At 35.8% G+C, this 21,737-nt stretch overlaps 2 protein-coding genes and 1 long non-coding RNA gene across 4 annotated transcripts; all 3 read left to right on the forward strand.

Moving 5' to 3' along the window:
* Window positions 1-9,927: 9,927 nt before the first annotated feature.
* LOC141706222 (bidirectional sugar transporter SWEET3b-like) lies at window positions 9,928-12,066 on the forward strand. Of its 2 annotated transcripts, none has more exons than XM_074509034.1 (8): window positions 9,928-10,088; window positions 10,171-10,207; window positions 10,319-10,541; window positions 10,680-10,841; window positions 10,922-11,041; window positions 11,170-11,261; window positions 11,847-11,883; window positions 11,964-12,066. In XM_074509034.1, exons 1-6 carry the CDS (start codon window positions 10,061-10,063, stop codon window positions 11,221-11,223), a joined length of 624 nt encoding a protein of 207 aa, XP_074365135.1. In that variant the 5' UTR covers window positions 9,928-10,060; the 3' UTR covers window positions 11,224-11,261; window positions 11,847-11,883; window positions 11,964-12,066. The 2 variants fall into 2 exon arrangements, with proteins under 2 accessions (XP_074365135.1, XP_074365134.1); XM_074509033.1 differs by having other exon boundaries at window positions 9,936-10,088; window positions 11,131-11,261.
* Window positions 12,067-12,194: 128 nt separating this feature from the next.
* Window positions 12,195-13,541, forward strand: LOC141706223 (uncharacterized). The gene is made up of 2 exons (XR_012568711.1): window positions 12,195-12,698; window positions 12,790-13,541. It is a non-coding gene; the product is annotated as an uncharacterized LOC141706223 (long non-coding RNA).
* A 3,197-nt stretch (window positions 13,542-16,738) lies between these two features.
* On the forward strand, window positions 16,739-18,580 carry LOC141706225 (bidirectional sugar transporter SWEET3b-like). The gene is made up of 6 exons (XM_074509035.1): window positions 16,739-16,879; window positions 16,979-17,015; window positions 17,127-17,349; window positions 17,683-17,844; window positions 17,932-18,051; window positions 18,144-18,580. The coding sequence occupies exons 1-6, from the start codon at window positions 16,843-16,845 to the stop codon at window positions 18,315-18,317; spliced, it is 753 nt and encodes a 250-aa protein (XP_074365136.1). The 5' UTR covers window positions 16,739-16,842; the 3' UTR covers window positions 18,318-18,580.
* Window positions 18,581-21,737: the final 3,157 nt, after the last annotated feature.

Here is a 21,737-nt window from a genome sequence, read left to right on the forward strand (position 1 = left end):
TATGCCAGAAAGAAGAGATCTAAAACCATTGGGGATGCACAAGGAACACACATAGTATAAACTGCAGCTAAAGACTGAGTCACTGCACCATCTCAAATTCAGTTTGATGTGGCTCCAATAAATGTGGAGTCACGACCAAATTTTTTAATCATAGCAGCACCACAAACACCAAACTCTCTCATAAATTCTCTGGATGTGGATATGATCAACACATCAATCCCTAATTCTCCTTCTTTAACTCTGTTGGAGAAGCCAAAATCTAATGCGAGTGAGCATCATCTTTTAGATGATTTGTTGGCTTACTTGCCAATTCTTTCAGGAACTATTGAGACATCTGTGCCCAAATTATCATCAATCTGCATAGAGTCTACAATATTTTTTACTCCAAAATCTATCATTTCTTCTATTCCAGTGGATATTGTTCATCCGTCGGTTAGTGGTTGTATCCCGATAGATGTGGCTAACAGCAGTCATCCGTCGGCTATCCTAACTACTGCCCCGATGGATGTTCCTCATCCGTCGGTACTCACTACACACACTGAAATTTCAACAATTTTTACAAGTGTAGATGAGTTAGTAGTTGTACAATCACTCATAGGACTGAGGGAAGGGAGTGAATTGAGTGAGAGGCTGAGTTGCTCTTAGGCAAAAAGAGAGGAAAAGAGAGAAATCATGTAGGCTATTTCTTCCAGCCTAGCAAAAGAGAGTGAGAGGAGTTCCACCTTAGTAGGTGAAGGTGAGGGTGTGAGGGTGGTGAGCCAAGGGGAGCCCTTGATGCAAGAAAAGGGAGAAAATGAGAGAAAAGCAGGTACAACTGAATGGGAAGAACCTATTGTAAGTGAGTTAATGGATGTCAATGAGCCTAACAATAAACAACTAATTCAGCAAGAATATCAAGCTGTTTTAGACTCTGTTTCTTTTGAAGCTGAAGCATTTACTCACCCTCTATCAGTATATCAAGTTCTAGTTGAACAGGACAATGTGGCTGCAGAAAGGATGCTGAACTTGGCGAATACAATTGCTTCAATGCAAAGGGCAAAGGATGTTATCTCAGCCATGCCTCCCATAGCTGGTGATGATGTTGTGTATGGCACTGGTGGTTCTGAAGACTTCTTTGGAGATGAAGATGATAATGAAGAAGAGCTAATGCATGAGGTGTTCTCTAAAGATTGTGATGAGCAAAACTTCAAGACTCCTCTCTTTCATATCATTCAACAGACTCAGACAGCTCTTCAAGCTACAACCAATGCCAACACCAAGAAGCTACTTCAAGCACATCTCAACTCTCTCCAACTGCACCAAATTTAATCTCTTCAACACAATCTGGATGTCACTTTAATTAAAACAAAGATTGACCAAGTCAAGAAGGATGTCTCTGAAAGATTGGATGCTAAATTTCCAAATACAACCATGCTTGACATCAACAGACAATTGAGGAAGAACTCTAATCTTGCAACCAAAATGGATTCCCTGGATACAAGACTAAAAGCAGTGGAAGCCTCTCTCACTACCATTCATTTACATCAAACCCAACAAACTTAGTTGCTTCAAAAGCTGGTGGCTACGCAAACTTCCACCTCCACTCAACTTGATGCTAACAAAAAGGGGGGAGAAAGACTCACTTGTCCCAGTTAGTCAAGGAGAGCCAATCAGTGAGGGGGAGGATGTGCTTCACATTCAAATCAGTCAAGTAATGGTTCCAGAAATTACTCTACCAAAGCCACCAGTATTGAACAACATTGATCTGATCCAAATAGCAGTTGTTAAGCTGGACTCAAAGTCAAATTTCAAGAAGCTTGATGTTGCAGCAGTTGAGAAGGAATTGGATGACAAATGGAGGAAAATAGATGAAGAAATTTCAAAGAAATATGGGAAAATTGAGAAACCAGACAAGACTTTTCATCACTACTCTCAAGTCAAGCAAATTTCTGTGAATGAAATGAGTCTGAGTTATTTGGAAAAAGGGCCAAACCTCATGCATTAAGTCTCCAAAAGCCAACCTGGTTTTGAAGCCTAAAAGGAATTATCCAAAGTCATCAGACAAGAATCCCTTGGATCTCATGTTTGAGACTCCAAAACCAGATGAAAAGAAGCTGTTAGCAAGGTTCATTGTATTCTTCAAAGATCCAATTGATTCAGTACAAAAGAAGAGAATTGTCAAAATCTACCTGAATGGAAAAGAGATTTGTGTGGTGGCTGGACACCCTCAGTTTGCAGCAGCTAAAAGGGAGGAAAAAGAAATAATCAAGAAAGAAAAGAGGCAAGCTGCTTTAGATGATAAGAATCTCAAATAGAAGAAAGAGCAAGCTGCTATAGTAGCCAAGCTTCAAGCTGTGAAAGCTGCAACTGAAATCTCTGAAATGCAACCTGTAGTAGCTAAAGATCAGGGTGAGAAAATGCACAAGGAAACTCAACAGAAAAGAAAATTCAGATACAAGCTCCATTCAAAAAGAAAATTGGACTTCAATGATGAGGAAATGGAAGATTACATTCCCAAACAGTCTACAACTTCAGCTCAAACATCCAAGCCTTCAGAAGTGCAGGATGACTTTAAGGTGGATCCTACAAAGAACTTTCATGATGAGCCAATAGTTCCCAAGGATAAGCCCATAGACTGGGAAAGTTTACCTATTCCTGAACTCAACCTACCAATCTTCAACAAAGCAAAAAAGACAAAGATAAGAGCAACCAAGAAGATCAAGCCTGTAACTCTCAGAACCAAAACCTTAGCCAAAGCTCAACCAATTGTCAACAAGAGAGATCTACTATATATATATATGATATCAAGGAATTTTCAGACATAAATCTCTACTTGGATGAATTGGAAGAAGTAAGAGGGATTGATGCTCACAGACATCTCCCTGAAACACTAGAGTTCAAATACAAGGGTGGGAAAGAGATCACATGGCCCCTTCACAGGATTCTTCAAGAAAGCTGTTCTGTTTTGATAAAAATCTTCTCATCATTCAAAAAAAACTTTGGGTTCAATGTGACTGCTAAGAGAATGGTACTAAAGAAGATAGAAGAACTAAGGAGCAACAAAGCCTTAGATGCACTCCCAAGGACTCTATCAATTCCCTTAATAGGAAATAGGGTGCATTTGAGGCCTCACTGGCTGATGGAACTCATGGATGATAAAGGTGTAAGAAGATTTTTCAGACTGGATGACCAATTGAGTATCTCTAGCAATGAGACTCTATTGGAAATGTAAGAAAAGTTGGATCTATCTAATGCTGAAGAACTTGAATTTCACAGACAACTCCAAAATCAAATAGAAGAAAACAACAAGAAGCTTGGGAAGAAATCCAGACAATCAAGGAAATAGAAATCATCTGCTCAGGCTAGAGGAGCACCTTGATAATGATAGTGAGAACTCTTTGTACACTTTACTATGTCCAAATTTCAAATAAACAGTAGCACTTACTAGTTTTATCTACTATTATTTAATCTGTACATTTAGGGTGTTTTGTTATCATTAAGTTTCTCTTAATTTATGGCTATAATTCCAGTAAACATAAATTGGGGGAGATTGTTAGGAATATGTTGTGAACTTGATGATAGGTTAAATAAAACATCTTAGTAGATTTAACTTGGTGAATTTGTAGCTCTCGACGGATGTTCTAATATAGTCCCGACGGATGAACTTTACAGTCCCGACGGATGACAACTGAACATCCATCGAGAGTGTAGCTTATGTAACAATAAGTATTGCAGCACATTTCTGCAAACAACATGTTTTAGTTGAGTAGATGTTGTAGGATTCTGTAAGTCATGATGACTGCTAGATTGATGTACATAATAGGTTGGCTAATTGTAAATATAAGATGTCTTGTAATCCTGTACAAGTGAAATAGAGTCAAGTGGAAGAAAGACTCCCAATGGATAATCTACAAAGGCTCCCGACGGATGATCACCAAGGCTCCGGACGGATGACCAACTTAATCCCGACGGATGATCATATTCAAAATAGCTGTTGATTGTGATAACATAGTCACATGCATCGGGTGTTTGCAAAAGGAATGTGGCAGCTTGCTAAGCAGGATTTTGAGAATAAAGAAGCATTACCATTTCCATGCAAATGTGAAGACATTCAAAGATGCTGGATAGAGCAATGTAGCAGCATGATATTAGACTAGATTTATTTTATTTTATTGTCTTGTCTTATTATCATGTAACTTGGTGGTATATAAACCAAAAGTAGCAAGTAGAACAAGTAACTAAGAAAGCTTATTTTTCCAGAGGAATAGATAAGGTTGTATCTGCTAAGAATTTCTCTATAAGTTTGTTTGTGTACTTGTAAGCAACTGTGTACTATTCAAAGCATCACAGAGTTCTCAATCTGATACATACATATATATATATATATATATCTTGTAGATAAATTCAAATCCACCATAAAGTTTTAAAGATTTGTGTTTTATTACTTAGTGTTTTATTTTCTATTATTCTTTCATTCCGCATTATTGCAAATCAAACACTGTTATATATATTAAGTTAGAACAATTTTAAAATCTCAAAAAGAAGCCAGAATTACATTCAACCCCCTTCTGTAATTCTTATTGTATTGTTTGGTAATAACAAATACTTTTTAGAAATTATTTTAATTCCAAATTGCATCATGACCCTCTAGATATGAAATCTTGACCCGTTAGACAAGATTGTGATCGAATTATGAGGCTCTTCTTCACTCTGATCGAAACCTATTTCGGTCAGGAATCCTGACCCCTTAGACTAGGATTCTAACCGAATTATGGGCATTTTCAATGCTTTGGTTGGGGGGCTTTTTCGATCACTAATCCTGGCCCCTTAAAAATCAAATACTAAACCTTTATATTAGGAATACTAACCCTCTAGACCAAGGTTCTAATCCCTTATACCCCGAATCCTAAACCTTTAGATCAGGAATCCTGAATTTTGAGTTTCAAGCCTTTTAACATCCATAACTTTTTGATCTTTATTCCGATTCGAGCTTATAATAAATCGAATCGAATCTTATTATGGGCTTTAACACATAATGGCTTTCTCCTCTTATGACTTAGATTCCTTGATCCTTTAACTATATGGAACATAAATTTCCTGTGTGATGGAACGTGGCCTATATGAACCATTAGTTAAATGGGATATAGCCTTTACGAGCATTATTTCTAGTTACTCTGACTAAATGAAATGTCCTACTTGGATGATCGATTAAATTAAACCTTGAGGTTTGAAGTGTGTTGAGTCTAGATAGCTAACTTCCTATAAGCGTTTTTAAGCTTGCAAAAGTCTCGCCCCAGTTTCGTTCTTGAAAAGGTTCGACCCTTCCAAACTAGGGATTGGCTTTCATTTCTGCGCAACTCGGGATGGCTCGATCTTTTCGAGGATTAAGTCCCTCTGTATATTTACAGTCCCTTTAAAATTTTCTGAAAATGGGCTATTTGCTTGGTCGTCTCTTTCGTGGGACGTCACTGTATGTTGTCGGTTTTACAACCTTAACACAAGAGCATGTATCTCAACAAATTTGTATATAAATTCATTCCCACAGAGACTATAAATAAGCTGTTAAATACCAATTACTAATTTTATTTCAATTCAATTCAAATAAAAAACAAGTGAAGTTTTTACTAAATTACCACTAAATAATTAAACTAACACAAAATAATGATTAATAAATTCCAAGAGAATGAAAATTAGGCCTTTAACTTCATTTTATGTTCTTCAACAAGCTTCTTCTTTAACATCTATTCTCGTGGTCTAATTGCTAGTCTAAGACAATCATAAATTCACAAGGACCTTCTAAATCTCAAGTGACTCTAATTTATGTAATGACCCCAATATTCCTATATATAATTTAAAAGCATAAACAACATTGAGTTTCTTCTTAATTGGACTTATTAGGGTGTTTAGGTATATTTATATCCTAACCATAAATTAATGTAAATATTAATCCTAAGATATATTGATTGGGACTTAACTTAGGGTATCTCTTCCAAGTCTACCTAAATTACGAAATCAATCTCAAGGGTGATCAATCTTTGAGAAACATTAAATAAAAATCAATATAAACAACTAATACGACCACAAAAATAGAGAGAAAAGAATATAACTTATATATTAGCAAAAGAATCCATTAAAGGCCTGAAGAGAAAATTAGTTTATTATCTCAAATGAAAACAATACACGAGAGTATGTAAACATAATGGAAAAGTAAAGTGAAAAGATGAAATCTGTATATGCAGCAATCTCCTCTTCTTTGGCTTTTTCCCTCTTGAGCGTAGCCTCTCTTTTCTTCTTTTGGATTAATAATATCTAATCTATATTTATCTAATTAATATATTTTTTTAATGCTTTGAGGAAAATACAATTAAGTTTTCCAAACTAATTCTATTTTCCAAGTAAAACTCGTAGTTGACTTTTCTTTAGAAATTCTAGGCCGCTCAAAATAGATTTTGATCTCTGAACCACCTTAGAATGAAAGAGAATCTCGTTATTTTTGTGTGGGCTATTGAATCGTCCAATTTGAACTTCTAGAACTCAAGATATGGCCCAAACAATGTAGCATAAGCATGCAGTCTAACAAATCTAAATTTACTTCTAATAAATCTCCAAATTCAGCTTTTTATTCCCCAATCCTTCCATTTTAGGATTCTTTGTTTCCTACAATAAAAAATTAAAATTTATTAAATAAAATTCCAATCAAATGTAAAATATAATAAATATAAGGAAATAAATCATGTAAAATATATAAATATATACTTTATCACTGTCCTCGGTATTGGGACCAGAGAAATCATAGACTCTTTTACGAATGGGGCTCAGCCTTTGTAAATACTAGGATCCGTTCCCTTAGTACGACCGACGTTGAAGTTTACTGTAGTGGGGTGGGTTAGCGTTCGTCCAAGACGAAAACATAATTGTTGACATTTGAAACATATACAACTAGGGATTCGTCCATTGATTTTGTACTCCTTGATATTGGGGATCGGTTTCTTGAATCAGTGTTCAGGTCACATGGAATTCATTATTACGGGACCAGCCTCGTGGTTTTGTGATTGAAAGTTGTGGTACTTCAATTGTGAAAGCGACAACTTGAGTTGTGGCTGGTAGATCTTGATTGCTTTGTGATTTCAGATCTTGTTTGAGTTTCCGGATGTGTGCTTCATGAGCACGGATCCTTTTCTTTATGGTATGGCAATTCGTCTCTCCACATCCTTGGGGCTAAAAATGCCCTTTGACAACATGTTACTTGCTCGACTGTACCTTTCTCGGGGCAGTCTTCTCATGTCACAGTTTTTCTCTGAACAAGGATCAACTCTCGCAAATACCGCGGTTCCTACTCCTCGTGTGGTCGAGGTCGACGTCTACATCATAACAAGTGATTTCTCGGTATTTCTTCGTGCTATCATGGTTATCGTCTTTTTCCCACAGATGGCGCCAATTTTTATTGATAAAAACATAGATTTATTCATTGAACAACTTGTGTTTGTCTCAATGCATATGTCCCCAATGCATATGATCTTTGACTGATCAGAGTTACCCATTCTAACTGTACCAAAGTCGACTGTTTGGTACCTTATAAAGGATTCCTGAGTGGGTGTTGCAGAATACGTTACTCCAGTATCAACCACCCATTCAACCTTATGATCATCAACATGTAAAAATTCTTCTTCCCCGAAAGAAAGGATCACAATATCTTCTATCAAAGCATCTGTTGTGCTTTTCTCGGCATGTTTTCCATGATGACCAATGTTCCGCTCGCTGAGCCAGGCCCTACAATCCTTCTTGTAATGACCCTTCTTCTTACAATAGTAGTATTCAACGTTGGCTTTTGATTTGCCACCAAAATTTCCAAAATTCCTATTTTACTACGCCACATGTTCGAATCCTTGTAGTTACTTCTGCCCATGTTCTCCGTAACAAGAGCATGGGAATCGTTGCTGATTCCCTTTCCTTTTCTTCCCATAGCCTCACTAAGGAGACTTTCTTTAATGGACTGTAGCGTTAGTTTATCACTTGGCACAACATTAGTTATTGCCACCACTAACGTATCCCAACTCGAAGGCAAAATGTTGAGAAGAAAAATTTCCCTGAGTTTCTCGTTAAGATCCATCTGCATAGTTGCAAGTTGATTTAACAACCCCTGAAATTCGCTCATATGCTCTGACATATTATTTCCGTCCTTGAACCTCATGTTCGTCAGCTTTCGGAACAGGAAAGTTATATTTTGTGAAATAGTCTGTTGGAAGGTAGACTTCAATGTTGTCCATAGCTTGTAAGCGTCTTCTTCTTCTACAACATGATGTTACTCTAAGTCATCAATCCATCGACGAATAAGACTGGTAGTTTTCATGTTCATCTTCTTCCAAGCCGAATCAGATTTCTCTGCAGATTTGATCCCTTTCAGCTCCACTGGATCAAATAAACCTTCACTGTAAAGAAGATCTTTGATTCTGCTTTTCCACAACGGATAATTTGAAGTTGTTAAATATATCATTATACTAGTGAACTCTCCATTTTCATTTACCAAACACTACCGAAATTGTCACTTAGAACCGCTCAAGTTTTCTGAAAAGTGGATGTGTTTGGGGAGCCTTCCGTATAAATACAGCGCCGAATCAGAGAACCACTACGCACAAAGCACTTTCCTAGTCATCAATAATATGGGCCCCAACTCTGATTTCAATTGTTAGGATTTCCTTATTTCCGGTTTTTGTGTAAATAGAACTTGAGAATTATCACAAACAATAATATGAATAGACCAGTAATAATCAAGACAGATGAACACCAATATTTATACGTGAAAAACTCCATTAAGATAAAGAGATAAAAATCACGGGACCGACTCTGAATGTTTCCACTATAATGATAATAATGGTTATAATATTCTCTCTCAAGTTTATGAAGTAACACTTGAGGTACAACCAAATAGTAATACAAAAATTCCATATTTCTTCGAAACGGGACCAGATAACCTACACCCTTTAGTACTGGACCAGATTTCCTGGATAGCTCCCCTTGTTGCAGCCGCAACACCTATACGAACTCCGACTGCTGTAGACCTTGAAGGCTACAGCCCGAACAATCTTATATTAACTCACTCCAAATGAAAGAAGAGAGAAGCACGAGGGCCCCCTATTCTGACTTGCCTGAAACTATCGCAAGGTAAATTTTCTATTACACGGACTATCTAGTAGCTATACACTTAAGAAGTAAGGGAGAAAAAGAATAAAGTGCATTTTATGAAATGGGGGATGGGGTATTTATACGAAGAGTTAGTGGCATGTTTCGGGAATTAATGGATAAAGTAAGGGTAAATAAGTAAGAGGAAAGGTGGGAGGAAAGTGGAATTAGAAAAGTGGTGTGTTTGGAAGCTTTGTGGGGACCCCACAACTAGCATATAGCACCCATCTGAAAGGTAAACATCAACTAATGGCTAAATGGATCAAAGTGCATGCAACAACCAACAACAGGGAAACCAAAAGTAAAATAAACATACAAAACTCGTGTGTCTGAAGAGAGGTTAATCCGAATCGAGTAAATTACAGCACAAGGTTGTCAAATGTTTACCTCGAGTTTAAGGGATCACCCAAATCTGTTGTTCTTAATTTTAGAATGAACTACAGTAAAAAGAGCATCTCGTCGAGATGATCCGGAAAAATAAGTGGACTTAGTCACACTGAACCAGCAATAATTGTAGTTACTCCGCATTTTTTTTTATTCATGTAGAGTTGCACTGTATCAGCACAATAATCAGTTCGAATATGAATTGACTTATAACCTCCTTACATCATATGACCTAACAAAAATTGACATAAACATTTGGAGTAAGTTCTTTTACTCCTTGCATCAAATACGTCCTAACATCACTAATAACCCACTTGGAACCAAGTAAGTTACAACTTTGGTCTTTCAATGAACATATGTATAAGTTACTTCAATTGTGCAGGCATAATTCTGTTCCTATTCATCCATCCAGATATAAATAGTCCTTTGGGGACAAGACACTTGATAGTTAATTCTGACTACAAATATTTCATCAGAGTACTCTAGTTAGGATCAATTCCCTTTGTTAATCCGAAAGATGTTGCGTTTGACAGTCGGAATACTGGGTATATAATGTTGTAATTATATATAATATACAATCCCCGAATTTCTTAACATTAATATACTTATACATCTCTCGTCTTGCAGGTAATGCAGCCTCGGTGTTACTTTATACAGCTCCTATGTAATGTTCAGTACTCAAAATATTTACTTATCCCGCAATCGATAAAATGCTGAATTTGCACCGTTAACCCATTACATATATCTTTGTCCCTTGATATTTCTGTGTTTACAGATTGACATTTGCCAGGGTGATACACAAGAGAAGTACCGAAGAGTTCTCGTGTGTCCCTTATGTACTTGCATTAACCAATTGTTATTTCTATACGTGGTACGGATCGCCATTCGTAAGCTACGGGTGGGAAAATATAACTATTGTTACTATCAATGGCATAGGGGTTGTGCTTGAGCTATCCTTCATTTTTATTTATCTCTGGTTCGCGTCTGCTACGCGAAAGGCAAGCTTTCTAGCTAGCTCTTAATCTTTTTCAGATTTTGTTCCATTTTTCATGGTTACCATTTACTTTAATTAATAATTTCGTAACTGTGGTTTCGGTTATATAAGATCTGATATTGATTATGTAATGACAATGCAGAAGAAGGTAACAATATTAGCGACATTCGTTACCCTTATATTTGTTACCTGTGCAACAATATCAGTTATTGTCTTCCATGAGCATCATTACCGCAAGGTGTTTATTGGCAGTATCGGATTGGTAGCTTCTGTCGCTATGTACTGCTCTCCGCTTGTGGTTGTGGTGAGTCTTATGCAATGAATTTCAACTGCCTACATCACGATAATCCTGTCAGTAACAAATTGTTTTCTCTACAATCGCAGAAGCAAGTTCTACAAACCAAGAGTGTTGAGTTTATGCCATTCTACTTATCTTTGTTTACATTTATAACAAGCTTGCTTTGGCTGGCCTATGGACTACTGAGCCAAGACTTACTCCTTGCGGTTTGTAACATGAGAACTGGAATTCAATGTTTTCAATCATACATTCATAAAAAAATTGATTTTTAACACATATTTTGATATGATGGCAGTCACCAAACCTGATTGGTTGTCCATTTGGGATCCTGCAGCTTGCGCTCTATTTCAAGTATCAGAAGAGGACAGGGCTTCAGGGTTCCGGTTAAAACATTGCCAATTCATCAGCTTTTCGCGGTTAACAGGAGTACGCGGTTTACTTTTTCAATCCATTATGTTTTTTTTGTTGCAACTTGATAACTTATTTGATCATCAAACTATTAAATGTTATAGCAATGATTTACTTTACTACAAAAAAATAATTTTTTTTATTATGTTCAATTACAGTAGGAAAATTTAAAACAGAGAAGTTTTTATTTAATCTTTTGATTTTACCAATCAAGCTGTACCTTGAGCAACCAAAATGTTACATGCATATACGTGTGTACATGAACAAATGATTTAAAAGACGTTAATTTCAAAACCAAATTACAAATTTCATCCGTGTAGAAGTCTTTATATAAAAATAGGAAAATGGTTACCCAACTTTCTGGTTACTTGATCCAAAAAAGTTGGGAAAGTGCCCATCTGTCCTTTTCTCATTTTCACTTCTTGAGAAAGCTCACGCATGTAACAACCTGAATTTCATTATAATTTTGCTCAAACATGCCCCTAAAGATTATTAAGCAATTGCGCTTAGCGGCTGGGGTAATGGGTATGCAATTCTACTATAATTTGATCTATCATCATCTTCTTATCATATTTAAGATACTAATTATCCTTAATTTTGCAGGAAATGCATCCTCATTGTTTCTTTACTCCGCGCCAATGTAATGTTCAGTTACATAAGAAGAATTTTGATCAAATCACCTTGTTTCCTCGTCTATGATATTTATTTCTTTGTTTACAGATTAACTTTTGCCAGGATCATCAAGAAGAGAAGTACCGAAAAGTTTTCGTGTGTTCCTTATATACTTGCATTAGCAAACTGTTATTTCTATACGTGGTATGGTTCGCCATTAGTCAGCTATGCGTGGGAAAACATAACTGTTTTTAGTATCAATGGCATTGGAGTTGTGCTTGAGCTATCCTTCGTTTTAATTTATCTTTGGTTTGCTTCTGCTACACAAAAGGCAAGCTTTCTAGTTTATGCTTTTCCAAATTTGTTTACATTTTGCGTGATTAGCATTTTACTTGCATATATTCATAACAATGATTTCAATTTGATAAGAGCTCAAGTTGATACGTAATGATAATACAGAAGAAGGCAGCAGCATTAGCCATAGCCGTTACCCTTATTTTCGCCATCTGTGCAACCATATCAGTTGTAGTCTTCCATGACCATCATTACCGCAAGGTGCTTATAGGCAGTATCGGATAGGTAGCTTCTGTTGCTATGTACTGCTCTCCGCTAGTGGCTGTGGTGAATCATCTTCTCTAATCTCTTGGCAATGACGAGTTTCGGTAGCCTTTACGTCGTGATTGTATTCCATTGTCAGTAACACATTTTTCCCTGAAATTTCAGAAACAAGTCCTAAAAACTAAGAGCGTGGAATTTATGCCATTCTACCTCTCTTTATTCTCATTTATCACAAGTTTGCTTTGGATGACCTATGGACTACTGAGCAAAGACTACATTCTCGGGGTATGTAATATGAGAACTGCAACTTATTGTTTTAAAAAATTACTTGTGTAAAAACAATAGTCTTCTAACACAGTTTTCGATAAAATTGCAGTCACCGAACCTGATTGGTTGTCCGTTAGGGGTCCTGCAGCTTGTGCTCTATTTCAAATACAGGAATAGGGGAATCACGGAAGAACCACATGAACTGGATGATGAAATGGATGAAGAGAAAACCAAAGATGATCATGTGCAAGTTGTGGTTATTATTGATTCCGAGGCCAAGAACTAGAGAAATTAAGCTGATGGTATATTTTCATTCCTGTAATACACGAATTCATTATGGACGTACATGTACACGAAACATCCACGTATGCGCACAAGACGCTAAAGATCTTGATGCTAGTATTCACTATTCAGAGTTCAGTTCATAGAATGTGCAATGCAGTTCCTGAGCTCGTTTAAAGGTGGCCGAGACCAACATTTCTTGACAGGGGAACAGAGGGGCTTTGGCCCTCACAATTTTAAAAAAAATGGCCCAAATTCTCACAATCCGGGAAAATGACCCTTTTTATCACATAAAAACGCATTTATTATTTACGTCTTTACAAAACGCATTTTTTATTTGCGTTAATATTAATTTTTAAATATAAAATAATTTTTCAAAATTTTTTTTTTTTTTTGAAAAACGCAAGTAAAGGTTGCGTTATGTAGTAAACGGATAGTTGTATTGCGTTTCCAGTACGTTTCAACAGGTTGAACTTTGCCTAACAACGCATATAATTACTGCGTGATCTTCAACATTTAGCAACGCAATTAAAAGTTGCATTTTTTTGTGATATAAAGGGCCATTTCGCATTCTTATGATATTTTGGAACTTTTACTCCCAAATTGTGAGATTAAGAGCTTTTTTTGGGAAGAGAAATAGTGAAGTATTACTTATGTATCCCATTGGTGTAAATGTAGATTAGTACTTGTTGTATTCTGAGCAAGCATCCCTCTCTTAAAATGCTTAACTCTTTGATTCACAAGTGTATATATATATGGGAAATGCCAGTACAGTTTATTCATCAAGGATGTTAATAATAAGAGACTTTGTTCAATGTTTTGATTGTGGATATAAATATAAAAATAATTTCATTTATTTCGACATATTCTTAAGGGAAAGTAAAAATTGACACATAAGAAAAGTTCTTTAAAAAGTTTATACTTGCTGAACATTGATAGAAATAGAGAAAAAGTTGATATTTACCTCAAAATAATTATACAATTACCCCTCTGTCTCAAATTATTTGTTCGTTTTAACTTAAACACGTATTTTAAAATATATTGACTGTATAGTTTCGTTAATCATTTTTTTTTTAATTTTTGTTTTGCAAATAAAAATTTAAAATTTAAGTTTTAATTTGTGAAAAAAATTGAAAACTAATTAACATAATAATAAAATCAATGCAGCTTAAATTACATACAAAATTTGAGGCGAACAAGTAAATAGAAGAAATTCATACAGATGACATGTGTGCGAATCTTGATTTTTTTTAAAAAAATCGTATTAAAATTCGGCTTTGCTGACGGCGGGCGAGTTTGGATTTTGTTTGGAAGAGGCTAAATCCAATTTTTTAAGATGGGAATGGGGCCGGGATTTTGTTAAAAATATGTGACCTACTATCATATCAATTATGAAGCCTAATTAGACTTTCTTTCAAATTCCAATTTTTTGTGCACATCGGGGTTTACGTGATCTTTTCATACCATTCATTTTTCATTCAAGTGAACACCATCTGAACTTTCATTTTCAATATCCTTTCCTCACTAAGTTGGTTCAGTCCAATCAATCTGGCCAATTAAATGCAAAATATCGATAAATCTATAGCGTTCGACACCCTTCGAAATGACAATGGAATCAGAGTTGTAAAACTCAGATTACACATCTTATGGTTGAAGCCAGTTTAGAATCTGAAAGAACTACTATTTCACTCCATCTGTAACTGATCACTCTGCATTCAAACATGGAATAATTCATATTCTATTTTGTTGCATACTCTTTTTATCTTTCCCGACACTACGATACTCGTGTACAATCATTCTCCAGAACATTAATCACCATTCCAGAAACAAATAGTTCCAAATTTAATTTTGTTCTTAAAGACTTTTTAAAAGAAGCCCTGACATTCTCAGAGTACATTTACAAGAGTAAAAGATTTTAAAGATTATTAGCAAAGTTTTATTCCTTGAATAGTTACATGAGTCATTAATCTAATACTTACTAAAAGCCAACAGAAGGCCATGTACAATGAACTGTTATATCTGGAACGCTGTGGTTAAATGTAATCATCTAAGAAAGATAATTAACCATATATAGTTGAGTGATTGCATCTAATAATTATGAGTTAGGGACTAATAGCTAGCATAAGGCCAAGAACAATGGACTAATGCATGAAAAGAGATTAGCAAGATACACCTCATCATATTCAAATTCTTGTGAAAAACAGAATTAAATTCTATGCAATAATTTGGTACTCAAAAGAATAAGCTCCCATTTCTGGGACTAAAGTTTATAAGACTTGTCATTTCTAATCAACGCATGACCTTGACATTCACATGGTGCCAAAATATCAGAAGAATTGTGCTTCTCACATCACTAGTGAAATGAACGTAACCAGTACTCGATGTTTTTGGAAATTTAGGTTAATACATGCATCCGTTTTGCTTGTTAGAACCATCTGAAATGTTAACATTACACTAATGGCTAAACAGATCAAAGTGCATATCGAATGACCAATAGAAAAGTAAAAGTAAAATAAACATACAAAGCTCATGTGTTAAAGAGGTTAATCTGAATTGAGTAGAACAGCACAAGGTTGTCCCAATGTTTACACCTCTTGAGGAATCAACTTGTACGATCGGAACTGGACCACCCAAATCTGTGAGTCGTAGTTTAGAATGGACAGTGGTAAAAAGGCCGTCTCGTCTAGATGATCTGGAAAATAAGTGGACTTAGTCACATTCAACCAGCAATTATTGTAGTTTTATAATACCTGAAGTATTCAAATGATATGTTAGAACACTTTTAAGTGTTGTTAGTGCCATAACAACGACAAAATAAAACAGTCCAATGGTTAATGCTTAGCTGAGGACATGGTATTTTAGTGGAAAGACATGATACTAGCTGTAGACAACAGAGTAATTGTGACCATGGGATTCTGCTTGGAGAGGTATCCTATTTCTATTAACATATGTATAAAGATGTTCCATTAACATAAAAATGATTGGAAAAACCTTTCCTCAAGTACATTTCAGACTCTTGGTAAGTTTTCCATTCTTTGCACCTATGAAGATTAGCCATACAAGGACTCAAACGACAAAATGATTAATGCAGCCGCTGTATCATGCTAACAGACACAAGGGGAAAATGACAGTAGAGTAATTTTTATATATGTTCATTTCTCACTTTGTTTGATTAGTAAAAAGGTTGCTCTGCATTTTTCTCTTCATGAAAGTAAGTGGAGTTACACTGTTTCAGCACAATGACATGGTACAACCAACCTTTGCTTCCAACACTTTCTTGAATGCTTCCTACCTCAGTTGCTTCAGGAACAACTGAAACGTGATGTTGCTCTCCTCAGATGCTTAAAAATCAATGATGATGAAAAGGATACGACCATAAATTAAGTTTGTCGCTGTTGTACAAAGTGGTAATCGAAGATATAATTAATACCGTGGGTGTATAATGTGAGCAACCAAGCAAAACCTAAACGTTTGCATCAGATACGTAGTGGAATCTCTGTGACATCTTCCACTCATAAGCAGACAAAGACAACAAAATAATCTCATTTCATTAATCGTTCCTATCTAATCTGTCATCTTATTGCCAAAAGCTAACTAAATACAACTTTGAATGAACATATTAATTAAATTATCTCATTCAGATGCCCTAATTAAATCCTACTCATTTTCCTCCACAAGTATTTTCTGGTTTAACTATTTTCCCCATTGTTTCTCTCCACAACTTGCTGACTGTGCTCTTTTTTTTCGATTGTGCATGAATTATTCTGTTCCTATACATCCATGCATATATAAATAACCCTTTGGTGATAAGACACTTCAGACTACAATACATATCTCATTGAAGTTAATTAGGATCAAATCCTCTTGTTAACTCCGAAAGATGGGAGACTGGTTGCGTTTGACCGTCGGAATACTGGGTACTGCAATACTATAATTTTGTGAAGTTCTTGAAATTCTTATAATAACCTGATGCCAAAGTCTAAACTTATTATACTAATACCTCTTTCGTCTTGCAGGTAATGCAGCCTCGATGTTACTGTATACTGCTCCTATGTAATGTTCAGTACTCAAAATTTTACTTTACCAGGATCGACAAAATGCTGAATTTGCAGCACAACATGACCTCGTATCTTGATCTCTCATATAATATATCTTTGTTTACAGATTGACATTTGCCAGGGTCATAAAGAAGAGAAGTACCGAAGAGTTTTCATGTGTTCCTTATGTACTTGCATTAACCAACTGTTATTTCTATACCTGGTACGGTTTGCCAATTGTAAGCTGTGGCTGGGAAAACGTTACTATCGTCACTATCAATGGCCTAGGGATTGTTCTTGAGCTATCCTTCATTGTCATATATTTTTGGTTTGCGACTGTTACAAGAAAGGCAAGCTTTATAGTTCTTCATCCTGTCTCATGATACTACTTAAGCATGTTTAGCCTTTGCTTTTAGTTCAACTTTTTTACACATACACATACATGTATGATCATAACTAAATGGTTAGGGTAATAAATGCATACATATGTAATAGTATCATTTACCAACTGCCTGCACAAAATTTTCACTAATTAAAGTATACGCCTAAGAGTAAAGTCCTTTCCTTATGAAGCACTCATATCTGCGCGACTAGTCAAAATTACTATTCTGCATATATGCGTGCATTTAAAACAATGGTTTTAATTAGACGGGAACTGATATTGATATTTAATGACAATGCAGAAGAAGGTAGCAATATTAACAACTGCTGTAACCGTTATATTCGTCATCTGTGCAACAACATCAGCTGTTGTCTTCCACGAGCATCATCACCGCAAGATTCTTATTGGAAGTATCGGGCTGGTAGCTTCTGTTGCTATGTACTGCTCTCCGCTTGTGGTTGTGGTGAGTCATTTTATTTTGGCAACTAATTTTAACTGCCTACATCACGATAATAATGTCAGTAACAAATTGTTTTCTCTACAATTGCAGAAGCAAGTTTTACAAACCAAGAGCGTTGAATTTATGCCATTCTACTTATCTTTGTTTTCATTTATAACAAGTTTGCTTTGGCTGGCTTATGGACTACTGAGCCACGACTTCATTCTTGCGGTTTGTAATACGAGAACAAATTCACAGTTTTCAATCATAATAAATCTATAAAAAACATTAGTTTCCTAACACAGATTTTGATATGATGGCAGTCACCAAACCTGGTCGGTTGTCCTTTCGGAATCCTGCAGCTTGCGCTCTATATCAAGTACAGGAAGAGGGTAGTCATGGAAGAACCTCAGAAATGGGACGTCGAGAAGGTTGAAGAGATTATTAAAGACCAGTTGCAAGTAGTGGTTAAGGATAATTCTGATGCCAAAATGTAAAGAAATTTCAAGGCCAAAGTGTAGGGATTATATTTTCATTTGTGTTAAGAGTAGTTCAAAATTAAATCATGTCCTCAGTATGCATTATAAAATCATTAAGTAGATGCACATAAACATGAATGTGCATATGACACTGTTGGGTATTTTATTTATTGGGTGGCCAACCAATAAATAAAATTAATTTTATTTTATTGAATATAATGAGAAACAATATATCTTGTACTCCCCTTTTATAACGAGCCTCTCCGGCACTCTTTTATCAATATAGTGAAAGTTCTCTTTGTCTTGTGAATGTAGGTCACATTGACTGAAACACGTTAAATTCTTGTTAATTATTCTGGTGTGTTAATTAATCATTCTAATCGGATTATAATCCTAACAAATTGGTATCAGGGTTTTGTTAGGGTTTTCGTGTTTTTCATCCGAAACGATTGATTAATTTTGATTCCCTATTGATTGGGTTTTCTAAACGGCTATTCCTAGTTTTCTGGTTTTCTCTCGTGCCCAGCACTATCTCAGTAAGTGGTTAGGGTTTGAAAACTAACAAAAATTTTGAACAGTTACTTATGGCTAGTTCTGCGAAATTTTCGGTGGCACCGTTTGACGGTAAAAATAATTTTGGTTTGTGGCAAATAAAGATGAAAGCTCTGTTACGTCGTGAGGGGAACGTCAAAGCTTTGGAAGGTAAATATCCGGACGATATGGCAACAGCCGAGACGGATGAAAAAGCCCACGGTGCGATACAGTTGTCCTTACAAGATAATGTTTTGAGAGAGGTTGCTGACGAGGATACAGCTGCGGGTTTGTGGAAGAAATTAGAAAACCTCTATATGACTAAGTCGCTTACAACTAAGTTGTATCTGAAAAAGCGACTTTACACGTTGAAGATGAAAGAAGGTACATCTTTACAGGAATATCTGGATGAGTTTAATCAGATTGTTATGGATATTAAAAATATAGGAATTAAACTTAAGGAGGGGGATCAGGCTCTTTTGTTAATTTGTTCACTGCCACCTTTGTACGAGAACTTGAGTAATTCTATGCTTTACGGTAGAGATACAATAAAGCTAGAGGATGTTAAGGCTGCTCTTAACTCTGCAGAATTGAAGAACATGTTGCATGATTCTAGTTCTAATACTCAAGTTGGTGACGGTTTGATTGTGAGAGGGAGATCAAAATCAAGAGATGAAAGTAAAGGTAAATTCAGAGGTCGTTCCAAGTCTAGAAATAGTAATAATGTTGAGTGTTTTTATTATCATAAAAAGGGGCCTACAAGGCTGATTGTTATGCTCTCAAGAAGAAGGAAAAACAGAATGCTCAGAGTTCAGATTCAGCTAATATGGTACACTCTAACGATTTTGATGGTGACCTTCTTACTGCATGTGTTTCCAACAATCATTCAATTACCGATGGATTCTTGACACAGGTGCTTCTTATCATATGTGTCCACATAGAGATTGGTTTAGCACATACGAGCCACTGGTTGGTGGTTCAGTTAAGATGGGTAATGATGCGGTTAGTCAGAATGTTGGGATTGGCAGTGTTCACATCAGGTGTCATGATAGAGAAGTGGGGATTTTGACAGACGTACGACATGTTCCTGATATGAGGATGAACTTGATCTCTCTTGGCACTTTAGCTTCTATTAGTTGTAAGTATTCTGGTGAAGTATTCTGGTGAAGGTAACACTCTCCAGGTTATAAAGGATTCTCTTGTTTTGATGAGAGGTAGTTTAAATAATGGCCTTTATGTTTTACATGGTACTACCGTCACTGGTTTTGCAGAGTATCATTATTAGATGATAAGGAAACTACTAAGCTGTGGCATATGCGATTGGGTCACCTGAGTCAGCGAGGGATGGATGTTCTAAGTAAAAATGGTCTACTCTGTGGTGTTCAAACTACAATACTTGATTTCTGCGAACATTGTGTCTATGGAACGCAGAAAAGGGTTAGTTTCAGTACCAGAATTCATTATACAAAGGTATTGTTGATTATATTCATTCAGACTTGTGGGGGCCTTCTCCGGTTGCATCTAAAGGTGGAGCATCTTATTTTCTTATGTTCATTGATGACTTCTCACGAAAGATATGGGTTGATTTTATGAAACATAAGAGTGATGTGTTTGACACATTTAAGAAATGGAAAATCTTGATTGGGAACCAGACAGGGAAGAAGATAAAACGTCTCCGAACCGATAATGGCCTGGAGTTTTGTAGTGGGGAATTTAATGAATTGTGTTCCAACTCTGGGACTGTTCGCCATTGCACAGTCAGGTTCACTCCGCAACAAAATGGAGTGGCAGAGCACATGAATATAACTTTAAGATGTATGCGCTCAAATGCTGGTTTTGATGGAATTTACGGATGAGCGGAAGCGTGAAATAACATTTATTCCGTAAAAACCATATACCGCACATATAGAAAAACGTATAAAAGGGAAAAACTGAGGAATCGTAACCATACCTACTGAATCGAAGCTTTATAAAATTGGAGTGCTAGCAGTTGCTCCTCAGTGTGTGAAGCACTCTACCGGTATCCACCAAGAACGATCCTCTTCGATGAACCTTTATTAAAACCGAGCTTTTATAAAATGGAGTTTTTGGGAGAGAGAGAGAGGAAGAAGATGGAGACTAGGGTTTTCACAAAACCAAAATTGTGTGTGTAAATTGAATGAGCCATCCATCTCATTCTATTTATATGACTCTCCTAGGGTTTTATAATATATCTTTATATATATATTAACCCCCACATTTTATCTTCATAAAATGCTTTAATAATAATTAAAACTATTTTAATCATTATTTCTTTTTCTTAACTATTTAGAAAATAATTCTCTCTCTCTTATTATTTCATCAAAGAAAATATTCTTTTATGGTGTGACCCTGTAGGTTCAATATTATGCCGGTAGTAAAAATAAATAATAATAAACTTTTATTAATTATTTACATGAATACTAAAATTCACTAAATATAATTAACTGATTAATTATATTTATTCTACATCGTGAGTGATGCTTCTCAACATATCGCGACTATCCGGATAATATGAATTCACTGCTTAGAATATCAAGAACCTGTCAGTGACTAGTTACCGTACAATGAATTCCTTCTACCCTTATAATATCCCGAATAAATACAAGGCATGGATCTCGTGTCAAGCCTATCAAATTTAATCATATGATTTCTTATTCATAATGCAAAGTTCATATTAATGCAAATTAGAAACTCCTTTCTAATTTCATACACTCTGGCCAGAGATTCCAGAACTCGCATACTAAGAATAACATAGGATATTCTCTTCCTATACTGGAAGGGGTAGATCCTCTATTGACGTTAACTATCTCTATACACAAATCCCTATGCCCAGAATAGACCTAATGGATGTCCTTGAGACTAAGGACTAAACCAAAGCACAGTTCA

Source organism: Apium graveolens, chromosome 2, assembly GCF_009905375.1.
Source record: "Apium graveolens cultivar Ventura chromosome 2, ASM990537v1, whole genome shotgun sequence".
In the NCBI taxonomy this organism is placed as follows: domain Eukaryota; kingdom Viridiplantae; phylum Streptophyta; class Magnoliopsida; order Apiales; family Apiaceae; genus Apium; species Apium graveolens.

What these genes read in the sequence shown, in the direction of transcription:
- LOC141706222 (XM_074509033.1), top strand. Translation starts at nt 10,061, where the DNA reads ATGTTGCGTTTGACAGTCGGAATACTGG. An exon ending in TTACTTTATACAGCTCCTAT is followed by an intron (nt 10,208 to 10,318) that starts GTAATGTTCAGT and finishes CTGTGTTTACAG; the next exon opens with ATTGACATTTGCCAGGGTGA. An exon ending in GCCAAGACTTACTCCTTGCG is followed by an intron (nt 11,042 to 11,130) that starts GTTTGTAACATG and finishes ATATGATGGCAG; the next exon opens with TCACCAAACCTGATTGGTTG.
- LOC141706225 (XM_074509035.1), top strand. Translation starts at nt 16,843, where the DNA reads ATGGGAGACTGGTTGCGTTTGACCGTCGGAATACTGG. An exon ending in TTGCGACTGTTACAAGAAAG is followed by an intron (nt 17,350 to 17,682) that starts GCAAGCTTTATA and finishes ATGACAATGCAG; the next exon opens with AAGAAGGTAGCAATATTAAC. An exon ending in GCTCTCCGCTTGTGGTTGTG is followed by an intron (nt 17,845 to 17,931) that starts GTGAGTCATTTT and finishes CTACAATTGCAG; the next exon opens with AAGCAAGTTTTACAAACCAA.